This window comes from Camelus dromedarius, chromosome 1 (genome assembly GCF_036321535.1).
Source record: "Camelus dromedarius isolate mCamDro1 chromosome 1, mCamDro1.pat, whole genome shotgun sequence".
Taxonomy (NCBI): Eukaryota; Metazoa; Chordata; class Mammalia; order Artiodactyla; family Camelidae; genus Camelus; species Camelus dromedarius.
Genome location: NC_087436.1, coordinates 39,227,484 through 39,239,759, shown reverse-complemented (window position 1 = coordinate 39,239,759; position 12,276 = coordinate 39,227,484). Strand labels below are relative to the sequence as shown.

Below are 12,276 nucleotides of genomic sequence, written 5' to 3'. Positions count from 1 at the left end.
GCAAATGAATATCCTCCCTCATGCTGTAAGGCTGGGCAAAGCAGCAACTCTGGGCTTTGAGAAAAAGTCGGAGTTGCTAGCACGCATCTCCTTAGCTCTGCAAGGCCCTGCAATCACCAGCACTCATAACAGAGCTGGTTTCTCCCCAAACCACATTCAGCCTCAAAGCAAGAACGGGCACGTAAATGAGCAGGGAAAATGCTTTCAGGAGGGCCTGAGGGTGTCTTCTTTCACAGGGCTCCTTGTCGCCTGCACTGGAATGCCGCAGAGCCCCCACACCACCTGCTCACATGGCATTTCATGCACGTGCATTCCAGGAAACAACACAAATACTCGAGTGGCAGCAGGCCCTAGCGAGGCCAGCAGATGATGCATTAGTGATTCTCCAATAGTCAGAGAGTTGCATAACTGTTAAATATGAGTTGACAAATGTTTACCATCAAATCCATCATCTGTAGATGTATTTTTTAACACCTAGAAAAAGGTCTGTTATCTCTGGGGTCAATTCCCAGTCCCTCCATTAAAATAAATAAATAAATAAACCTATTCACCCCACTGCCCCACCAATGACAACAATAAAGATACAGAAGATATCATGTAAATCTCATCTTTGATAATTCATTGACATTACCTTACATTTTTTCTTAAAAATTATCTTTACTTTTTCTGCTGTTTCAGTACTATCTGAAATGCAAAAAAAGGGAATATTTATCAGCAAAAACATAACCAGCAAAATGATATATAGTTAGCAGACATCATGAGTCATAACATTGTATTTCATTCCCTGACCTTACAGATAAACGACCTCCAATGTTTTGGAAAAATCAGATGCCTAAAACTATTTTTTTTCTAATAAGTTTATTTAACTCCATCTTCATTGTCCTAAAATGCACACACACACGCACACACGCCACTTTTATAAAGTATGCTTTTTGAAAATGAAACTTTTAATATATACTTGTCCTACAAGGACTTTAATCCATGTGGCTTCATTTGGTGATTCGTTGGAATTTAACTCACATAAATAGATTAGCTAATGTTGTAAGATGCCTGCTACTTTTTTTTAAGGCCTTTTAATAAGCATCAAGTTTTGGTGGCCCAAAAGTAAAGAAAACATTAAGTTTGGTTTAGATATTGAAATTATGGTGCATTTTTCCAGTTTTGGTCATTCTAAATTTCACATAATTTTACAATAATGTTGTGAGATAACAGAACATATGTATTAGTCTTTGCCTCCCATTCTTGACACAGAGCTCCTAAAATCTTTGTAATTTCCTAAGTGATAAGAACACTAGTTCTGATATTGGTATTTGACCTCTGTTCCTCACACAGAGCTCCTGAAACCCTTGTAATTTCCTGGATGGTAGGCAAGCCTTTGTTCTAATGAGGCAACTGTGGGTGAGTTCCTGGATAGCTCCTGAATGAGGGCTAGTCACTGGAGAGACAGAACCATGATTAGAAGCTTGGAATTTTCAGCCACGCCCCTCCATTCTCTTGAGAAGGGAGAAGGGCTGAAAATGGAGTTAATGATTGATCATGTCTATGTGATGAAGCCTCCATAAAATCCCCAAAAGATAGACTTCAGAGAACGTCTGAGTTGGTGAGCGCATGGGGATGCTGCGAGAGTGGTGCCCTGGACAAGGCCACGAGAGTCCCATGCTCCATCCCAATACCTTGTCCTACCCTTCTCTTCTACCTGAATGTTTATCTGTATTCTTTATTACATCCTTTAATAAACTGGTAAATGTAAACAAGTGTTTCCCTGAGTTCTGCAAGCTGCTATAGCAAATTAATCAACCCCAAGGAGTGGAGTCTTTGGAACCTCTGATCTATAGTTAGTTTGTCAGAAGCAAAGATGATAACCTGGGGCTGCAACTGATGTCTGCAGTGTGTGTGAATGGGGGTGGGGGGCGGTCATGTGGGCCTGAGCCCTTATCTCCTGGTAGATAGTGTCAGAATTTAGTTGAACTGCTGCTAGTGTCCTGAGAATTGTTTGTTGGTGGTATGGGGAACCCCCCCTCCACAGGTACACATTGGAATTGTGATCAGAAACCAAAAGAAATGTTTATTCCTTTTGCTGTGATGCTTTATTTTTCTCCAAAATAGTATTTTACTATGTTATTCATAAGGAAGAATAACTTCTAGGTTTTTGAATAATTAGAAAGCGATCACAGACATTAGCTCAAAATGGAAAGTAATGATATTTTTGAGTGAAAAATTAGAAAAATAAAAAAGAAGCAGGAGGTAGGCATGGATAGCTAATGTGAAATTATTGCAGAATAAGTTATTCCTAATGGAATATTTTTGCTTCATAATATGCCTTCCCAGTTCACGTTAGGCTCAGAAATCTTACCTTGCTGTCAAAATTGAGAAAGATAGTGTAAATATTATCTGCCGAATGAAAAATCAAATGAATGAATGAATGAATGGTAGTATAAAACAACATCTGATAGTGTTAAATGATTTAAATAGCATAGAGTTAGAGTTAGTCTAAAAAGATCATTTTTAAAACCATTTAAGTCACTTTTTTTCTCTTAATAATTTTTTTTCTCTTGACTTGATTCTTAAATCTCAAATAAAATAAAAAACAGGCTTGTGTGTTGTTTCACCAGGGCTCTGATTCTATTTCTCTACTAGTGTCTTAGGTTCACCCCATTGGATCTGGGATTTGATTTCACCCTCCTTGCAAGCTACTAAGTTACGCTGTTACTGTTTCATGGATGCTGAAAGCAGATGTGAGACTATCTTGAGTAGAGACAAAGAGCTTTATTACTCAGGGCAAAACAAGCATTGCGACCACTAGTATGTTTACAACAGTTCATCTTGCCTCAAACTCCACAGGGTTGACATGATATGACCCAGGTGGATGTTACACACACAGTTTTGGTTTGCATCTAACAGCTAAGGATCACTAGAGTTAGTCAATCCATTGCTTTTATTTTGTTTTTGTCTAACAATCAGCTAGCAAACTTGCTCTTTCTCCCGGATTGAGAAATTTACCACATTTCTCAAGGTTACTTTCTGCAAACAAAACCCTGAGAAATAGCTTAGGAAAAGAAGGATTAAGACCTTGAATTCTGACACACCTAGAAAGTTATACAGAGTGCTAGAGGCCCATGGAAGACTCTCTGCCACCACAACCTTGTGATGGTTTCATCCTCACACTGGCTTCCTCTATTGGTTGCTGTCAATGTCCACGAGGGGTGGGGTGGAGAGGATGTTGCCCTGACAGCTACCTGGAAAAGTCTTGAGCTTCCCTGTGGTTAGACCATCTATGAATTAATTACTGGGGCTAAGGAAATGTCCTTGATTCAGGCTTAGGCTTGTACCCATTCCTGAACTAATCTCTCTGTGTTAAGGATGAATGGTTACCCTGATTGCTTTAGCTCATCCATGCTGCTGGGGTGGTAGGATCAATTGTCCCCACCCAGTAGCTACTAAGGGGGAAGAGGCAAAATGTTAGGGAGGCAGTCACACCTACTTCACATGGTCTCTAAGTGGTGTAATTAAGAGTTTTGCTCTGTTTCAGGTTTTTCCAAGTCAAATGAAATGGAGAGAAAGAAAAGAAATGAGAATTTTTTGCCTTTCTTTTCTCTGCTTTATTCTGGGAAATCTTACCTATTTTTTCTGTTCTACTCATATTAATTGAACACCAATTAGGTGTCAGGAACTATATTAGACTTGGGGATACAACTCTGAAAAAATCAGAAATGACCCCTAATCTCACAGAGTGAAGGATTCATTTTAAGGGACCACTGGGATGAGAGGGAAAAATACAGGACACAGAAGGAGCACCTAATCTGAACACTGAGGAAGAGAGTTAGACAAAGCTTCCTGGAAAACATGCTATCCAGTCTGAGGCCAAAAATTGAGTAGCAATTATCAGGTGATCTATGTGTGGGTGAGAACTAGACAGCTTGGAAGAATGCCTTAGCAGATGGGAAAACAAAGCAAGTTAGAGAAACTAAAAGTAGTTCTGTGTGTCTGAATCATAAAATTCAAGGTGAGAGATGAGGTGGGAGAAGTGAGGAGTGGGAGGCAGAAAGTGTTATATATATAAAGAAACTTTGACTTTTCTGAGAAAACTTAGACTTTAAATGGAGGGAAAATAGGGTAGATATTGCATTTCAGAAATTTCACCCTGGCTATAGAGCGAAAAATGAATTGAGGGTGGAAATAAGGCTGGGACAGAGAAGCTAGTTAAGAGGTTGTTGAAGTCTAGCCCAGACACAGAAGTAATCATACCAGTGAAAATGGGATGAAGGGGCAAATTTGCAATCTATTTAGAAGTTGGAGCATAGGTCTAAATAAGTAATTGGATGCATAAGATAAGTATAAGAAAATACATAAGGCCTGGAGATAGGATAGCAATGATTAGAAGAGATATTTTGAATTCAGGTAGGCAAAGGTTCAAATCCTGACTCTACCACCTAGGACCTAAGACTGAATTAATTACCAGAAAAGAGAGACACTAATAACTACCTATCATAGCTTCTTTGAGGATAAATGTATAAATAAATAAAATATTATATGTCAAGTTCCTGACACCAAATAAATCTTCATTAAATTATAGCAATATGTTAGTTCCTGGTTCTCTGTCTTGGGGAACTGGATGAAGGAGCCATTCATTGAGTATAGCAGTTAGAAATGTGCTGGCTTCCATCATAAGCTGTACCCATAGCAGTTTAAACAAAATGGGTTATTTTTCTTGCACAGTAAGAAGATTGGAGGTGGGCAGCTATTGGCAGTAATTCAGTCAGGATGGAGTCTTTGTTGTTATCCTTGCCTTTACCTCATGGTCACAGTATGGCTGCTCCAGTTCCAGCCTCTAGTATCACCTTTACATCTGAGTCAGGGTTGAAGAGGATCAAGCATAAGAAAAAGGTAATGGGTTAGTCAATTACCCTGAGATGGAGAACGTAGGAGGAGGAGAGAGAATCCCCAAATAATAATAATAAACTTGATTTTGAATATATTGACTTGTAGAATTCTGTGATATATTCACATAAAATGAGGTTTAGTAGGCAGTTGGATATATTGGCCTGTAGTTAAGGAAAGGGATTTGGGATTGAGGGGGAAGGTTAAATTCTGTGGGGTGAATGAGAGAACCCATAGAAAGGGTGTGAAGTAAGAAAAGAAGAGGACCAGGACATAGCCCTGGCACAGAACACCAACGCTTAATGGATGAGTAGAGGCCAAGGACTGCCAAAGGCAAGAAAGGAGTGGTTAGAGAGGCAAGAGGACGGCCAAGTGCATGTTGTGTCCTGGAAGCCTAAGGGAAAACATAATATAAGCAGGACATGGTCCATGAGACAAGTGCCACACAAAAGCAAGGATGTGATAAGTGACCTTGCTGAGAACTTTTCCTGTCTTAGGGACAGAAGCTAGACAGGAGTGGGTGAGGAGCAGAGACAGGAGAAAGCACAAAGAACGAATGTAAAAAGTCTTCTTTTTCTTTTGCTCTCAGAGTTCATATTTTAGGACGTCACTTGAAAAATTCTTTTTTTGAAAGAAAGATTTTTGGTAAAGTCAATTCACCTTTCTGAAGAGAATCAAACTTGGAATGAGAGTCTGGTTCTCATGACCTTCAGAGGGTCTCTTCCCGTGCAGCAGTCTCTGATTACATGGTCCATCCTTACTCCAGTGATGAGGCACAAATAAATGGACACTTTTGGGTTCTTGGAGCAGGGCTGTGTAAATGTTCACTGTATAACGCCTCCTAGTACTGAAACAAGCAGAGGGTTTGGAAGTCACTGGTCTGGTGCCACATGTAACATGAACTAACTTTCCCAGGCTCTTCTTTATTTAGTGTGTTTTTATGTGGATGAATGTCATGGAAAATAAAAGAATTATGGGAAAATAAAAATGTTCCATTGTACAATTTTTGGTAGGCTGTATTCAGATTTAAAACACTGAAGTATTTTGGACCACATGTAAAATCAACATTTATATTGGACCACCCAGACTCAGAACACATGATGAGAGACTATAAAAATAAGAAACATTAGTGACATCGTATGCAGTTGGCTGATTATGCAGGTTTAAAAAGTTTCCTTCTGCTAAGGAAGGAAGAAAATGAAACACTTATTTAAATTTAAAGTACTCCAAACCATGCAACAGATTTAGTTATAAAAATGCAGTTTCCAGGGGAAAAGCTGCTCTCCCTCTCTGTGTCTGTCTGTCTCTCTTCTCCTCCTTCTTCTGATTATATACACACACCAGTTCAGAAAAGTACTTTTCAGAGGACAAAGGTTTTTTTTTAAATAAATGTTTTGCTTTCTTTTATTTCCTCTTCTTATGGGATTAGTTCTGCAGGCTGCAGTCAGTGAAAGCTTGGGAAAACAATAATTTAACCCACTTTAACTCCCTTTTGTCTGTTTCGATCATCAATGTGGTAATTCTCAAAACATTCATTTTGGAGAATCTAATCCTCTAGTAGTTGAGTTCTCAGAGCTTTTGTTTTAGGATGTCACTCGTGACCTGGAGGTTAAAACCTTCATGTGTCCTCTACTATTTATAGAATTATTAAGTGGAAGTTTTCCTATCATACTTTTTTTCCAGTGCTGGGATTTAATCAGTTTGAGCTAGAGAACTTTGGTTTTCTCCCCCGCCCCCATCTTGCCCCAAATGGGGACATTGTCCTATGTGTGAGGCTCTTTCCATTCCCTGAAGGTGGGCTGAGCAAAGGAGCGTGACGCAAGAGTGGGCTGTGTCCTCCATGCCTCTAGCGCCTCTGCCGCCTTGTGAATGATCCTATTAGCGGAGCAAATTCGCGGCGGCGGCCGGGGCGGCGGCGGCGGCGGCGGCGGCGGCGGCGGCGGCGGCTCCAGCGGAGGTTCCGCGCGCCCCAGTCCTGCCTTCTTGGCGGGAGCCTGAGGCTGAGTGCACATCCTCAGCCGCACCCAGGCTTCATCTGTCTTTTCAAGCTCTTCATGCTACCCAATTAAAAGAAGAAAATGGGCACGGGGGATTTTATCTGCATCTCCATGACCGGAGGGGCGCCCTGGGGGTTCAGACTGCAAGGTGGCAAGGAGCAGCAGCAGCCCTTACAAGTTGCTAAGGTAGGACAACCGAAGAGATGTTATCACCGATCTGGGCTGGGAAGGAAGGCATGAAAGCAACCTGTTGTTGGTTTTTTCAAGTTCTAATGCAGAAGTCCGTATATAAGTTTGATTTTGGAGCGGACATAGAATTTTTCTAGGTGTTTTTGTTCGTTTGTTTTTTCCCCAAAGAAACTCTGGAGAGTAACATACAGCATTATGTAATTAACCAGCAATTAATAGGGGAAAAAAGAGCGCTATATTTATCAGCTGAAGAAAAGCCTAGTTAATCAGCTTCTCCGACAACCAGCAAGACACTTGGGAACGTTTCTTCTAGGCAATATTAGAATATACAGCTACGTTATTGTTTCACGTCCCTTTGCTTGGCTCTAGCAGAGAAGAAATGCTCAGTTCGGCATAACCAATTGGCTTGGCTATTTTGAGGACTCTTATGAAGGGTTGGTAATGACATTTATTATAATACAGCGTTCATGAGAAGGCAAAATTGGGGCAGTAATTTTTAAAATGTGATGAAGATGTCATAAAATCGATTTGAAGAATATTCTTTTAAGGTTTTGGCAAATAAATGCAAAAATCCACGTACTCTGTTCCATCATGTGTATTCTTCTCGTTAAATCCTCAAAATAAAAACTGACACTGGGAATATATTGTTAAGTAACTTAGAGTTAACTTTGAAATGCATCTATTAGTGATTTAAAGTATTTTAGATGTTTTTGATTCTCTTAGATTGCTGTTTTTAGTTCAGAATGCTTACTGGTTTGCTTGAGGGGATCTGATACGGTCTAATTGTGATTCAGTTAAAACACAATTTTAAATGCATGAAAATAAGCAGACTTTTATCTGATTTTAATACTAAATTGGAGTACTACATGAAAGAACATGTTTGATTAAATTTTTACTTTATAATTACGTTAAAAATAGTTCTAGATCTTTATGAAATATATGGACCACGGGACTTTGTAGTTATTCTTCTTTTCCTTTGGCTTTTTTATTTGTTTTTTAAAAAATGTTCACTGTGAAGAAAGGAATTTCTTTGAAATTTTCTGCTCGCAGGTTTCCATCGGAAAATTCTTTCATAATGCGATGGTGGAATCCTGCCACCTAGTGAAAATTTCAAACATCAAGGATGAAGCATAAAATGGGAGATGAAAAGCAGAAATTTTTAGAACCAGAAAGCTGCTCAGAGATCCCCAGTTCAACCTGCTAATTTTAGATGAGGAAAGAACCTAGAGAGGTTAAGTAATTTGCCTTGGGACTTCGGCTTGGAACTGGCAGAGTGATTAAAGGGTACAGAAAGGTGGTAGGTTTCACTGTGCTTCTTTAGGAGTCAATGGCAGGCAACATCAGACAAAATATTAATGCGTAATTCAGCATATGTAGATTCATGAGACTGAGTGGATTTTTGCTGGGTCTAGGAAAGCAGTTGGCTGGTTCCCATTCCTGAGATTTGGGTTCTAATTCCAGCTCTGATCTATCCTGTGGCCGGGCCTGAGACAAATCACCCTTTCTGACTCACCTAGGCGGGTGTGTGTGTGTGTGTAGAAGGGAAAGAGAGACAAAGATTTTGAGTAGGGTGGGAAAGGAGGAAGTGTGGAGGAAACTAGACTTTACTATTGCTGAGGTTCTGTGTTGCTTAGTTTTCTACAGCCCTACTAGTGTACAGTTTTAAACCACTTGCCTACCAGTTAAAATGTAGGGATAGAAGTGGCTAGAAGGTATGATTTCTGGTGGCTCTTTCACGGCCAGATCTTTAGAATGGGTAGTGGGTTCTCCTGAGTTCTTGACGTGCTTATTTCAAAGTGGAACCACTGTGTGGCGATTTTTTGAAGAATTGAAGCAAATTGCTAGTGAAGGGGGCTTTGGAGGCGTTTCTCTGCGGATAGCATCTCTATTACCAGGATTCAGAGAAGCTATTAGTCTGTATGAAGGTCAGAAAATTCAGTTCTGCTCTCCCCCAAATCATCTTTCCTCAAATACCTAGGAAATATATTTTTAGTTTTAAAAAGAGCATTATATTAAAGCTTCAGGATGTTTGCTTTAATTTTTTAGTTTGATATGATAGCTAAAGTTATTGATTTTAAAATATCATATGAAAGCATCTGGATGTTTTCCTCAATTACTGTGTGTGTGTAAAAGAGAGAAAGATGATAGTATATAGTTTTTTTCTATGTGTAAAAAGTGACTAGAGAGCCTTCTAAAGAAGATGTAATTTCTAAATTATTATGGCAATGCCCACTTTTCTTGGTCTAGTTTTTCCTTAATTAAAACACTATATTTAATTTCTTATATTCACATTATTTATTCTAGAAAACCCTTGGAACAAAGTGCTTGTCACTTTCTTATGTTGTCAAGGCCGTGGCTTCACTGGGATCACTGTTTTATATTTAAAACATTAAGTCAACTCAGTTCTAGTACTGGTCTCTTACTAGGTTCAAGGTGAAGTGTATGTTGCTTGGCATGGACGTTCTCCTCTTCCAATGATTGGTGAAACTTATTAGAGCCAAGTTACCTCCAAGTAGGAGGATGTAGAGGCAAGAGACAGAAAGGCTGGGTAGGGGATAGTTGCTGGCAAACAAAATGCTCACACTTTTGAAGAGCACACAGAAGAATAATTTGGGAATTAAAGAAAATATTTTCAAACAAAACTTCAGACAGTGCTTAAAATCATTCCCCTTAAAATGGGTATGTTACAGAGCAGTTCTATAGATAACAAGTTTTGGCTTGTAAATATCTAGTGTTTAGATTTTCAATAATTCTGTATAAAAGGGAAGTTTAACAAGCTGAAGTAGCAAAAAAAAAAACTAGTCTACTATTATTAAGAATGATCAGAAATTTAATAGCTTTCTAATTCCCAGTAAATATCATTCTAGTGATATGTTTAGTCATTTTTGAAAGATGTTTAAAAGTTTTTAGTATTTGACTGGCTGGCTGAACGGTAGGAAAGCCCCAACTTTTCAAGATCACTAACAGAAATATTAATAATAAAAATTTTCATTGGCATTGAAGCTCAAGGCCATAAAATTCATTTGTTTTCAAGATACACTGAATTTTTTTAAAGGCCCAAATAATCACTAACCTAATCCTGGTTTTATGTTGTAAATACATGTGATTGGAAACAAACATTTCTAATACAGGGTCATAAGACAGCATTCTGCAAGGTATATTTCTAAGAGATCATCCATAGAAACAAATTTATCTGGACATAATTACAACATAAAACCTCACTGTGTATTTGCAGATGTTTTTATAAAAGCATGTTAGCACTTTTACTTTATAAAACTTCTTTTTTTGAAACATGTACTTAAATGGCTATTTCTCTGGACGTACTCTTGGAAAATCACTTTGGAAAATCTCCACATAAAGAAATGGGGGGAAATTTTTGTTTTGCAAACAAATCTTATGAACAATTTAGAAATAACTTGCATTTTGAAAATAATAAACAAAAAAATGTTCAGACTATTTATCCTTTACAAGTTTTAATGCTTAGAAATGTAAGCTTTCTTTAAAAATATAGACCAGTATGGTACTTATTACAGTGAATTCAGAGTTTCAAACAACTTTATTAAAACTGAAATGACAAATTATAATCCTTCACTTTATGAGGCATAGGTGGATTTAATGAGTTTCATCTATTATTGTATATCCTCTCTTTAAACGTTTGAATAAAAATGTGTTTAGGCAAAGCATATTCAAATAACATAATTCTTATCCCTCAGTGCCATCAGTGAGCTTTCTAAAATGTTTTAAATAAAATAATTCAAGAAACGTAGCTATTTCTCAAGGGAAAAATAAGAAAGATTTTGATGTGTTTGAATATGTATATTTCAGGATAAAAACTTCTTACTATACAGAAAGCTAGGAACATCTTTATTAGTAAATATGACTGATCACTTCGTTTTTTAAAATTGATTTTTAGGCACTTTCTAGAAATTCTAAAAACAGTTATGCTTATAGAAGTCCGTGCATGCTAGCTAAATCTATTAAGCACATGTTATATAAAATTTTTATTTTGGAATTGCATGTTTTAAGACAAATCACTGTTTGTTGAAAGACAAGGAGATAAAATAATGACTATGACTCTGCATGAACTTTGTCATTATCTAGACATAATCCATATGTGGCTTGCATTTATCAGGCTCTTGTCATGTGCCAGGAAATGTTCCAGGAACATCCCTGGTAGGCTGTCTTCTTTGTCAGTGCAGTTGGCCTGCCTAGTGAGCAGTGGAATGGGCGGTGGAGAAAAGCAGGTGGGGGGAATAAAACTGGAGAAAGATGCAGAGGGTGGGGAGAGAAAAAGAGACACAGACAGAGGCAGAGAGAGAGAGATGGAATAGGAACTTGCCCATTTGGTAAGGCAAGGATCCTTGCATTTCCCGTGGATGAATGACTATCACAGAAAGTCATTGGCAAGACTTGAGCCATCTTGCTTGGCCTACCCAGAAAGGCCAAGCTATTAGCCAGAGGCTGGCAGTGCAAGCTGGCTTAAAGAACTACTGGGGGCTTGGAAGGGATAGAGAAGTGTTGGACAGGAGCCCTATTTCCTGTGTTAGGGAATTATGCAGGGCAAAGCCCTCCAGGGCTCCGAGAAGAAATGACACAATTGTCCCAGCATTTGGACACCAGCTGCAGAGAGGACAGTGTGGCCACTCAACATTAATCAGAGAAGCACAACAACCAACAAAGAGAGAAATGCTACCTCATTCAGTTATGAATAAATAGATCTACCTTCCCCCTCCTTCTCCAGTCTACCTTCTTGCCTTCAAACTGGGAGGAGCTGGAGGGAGGCAGGTAAAGAGCAAACAACACTCTCCTCTCTGTGCTGACCCCTGGAGCCACAAGCCGGCCACAGTGCTTAGGGAGAGAGCTTACAGCCAGACGTTAGATCAAAGCTGTAATCGGACTAGACTGTTTTAATAGCTGAAAGTCACCAGAAATGCATGGGATCTGACCAAAGTATTATTAAGGAGGGTATTTGGCTTTATTGTAGTTGAAAGCACTTACTGGAAGACGTAAAGCAGTTTCACATTTATAACTGAATGACTGACACTTTTCAAAAACATCAGTTCCATCACACAGGTTCATATTATCAATCACATGTACCTAATGTATGTTAGCTGGAAAACTTATCACCAACTCATATGATTTCCATCAACGATCATGTTGGAGCTATTGTTTCTAGACAGAATGAATGAAAATCTGTCTTTGGACTTAATGA

At 38.7% G+C, this 12,276-nt stretch overlaps 1 protein-coding gene and 1 long non-coding RNA gene across 3 annotated transcripts in view; one reads left to right on the top strand and one right to left on the bottom strand.

Moving 5' to 3' along the window:
- Positions 1 to 604: 604 nt before the first annotated feature.
- The window catches only part of LOC105093645 (uncharacterized), a 259,967-nt gene continuing 248,295 nt past the window's right edge, over positions 605 to 12,276 (bottom strand). Inside the window, exons 9-10 of the long non-coding RNA XR_010377472.1 lie at positions 5,539 to 5,725; positions 605 to 684 (exon numbers count right to left, since the gene is read on the bottom strand). This is a non-coding gene — a long non-coding RNA (uncharacterized LOC105093645). The remainder of the gene's footprint in view (positions 685 to 5,538; positions 5,726 to 12,276) is intronic.
- The window catches only part of SYNPO2 (synaptopodin 2), a 156,613-nt gene continuing 151,136 nt past the window's right edge, over positions 6,800 to 12,276 (top strand). Inside the window, exon 1 of one of the 2 annotated variants that reach the window (XM_010985523.3) lies at positions 6,800 to 7,061. In XM_010985523.3, the coding sequence (XP_010983825.3) occupies positions 6,957 to 7,061 (105 nt within the window). In that variant the 5' untranslated portion in view covers positions 6,800 to 6,956. The remainder of the gene's footprint in view (positions 7,062 to 12,276) is intronic. The other variant, XM_064477746.1, reaches the window with a different exon arrangement.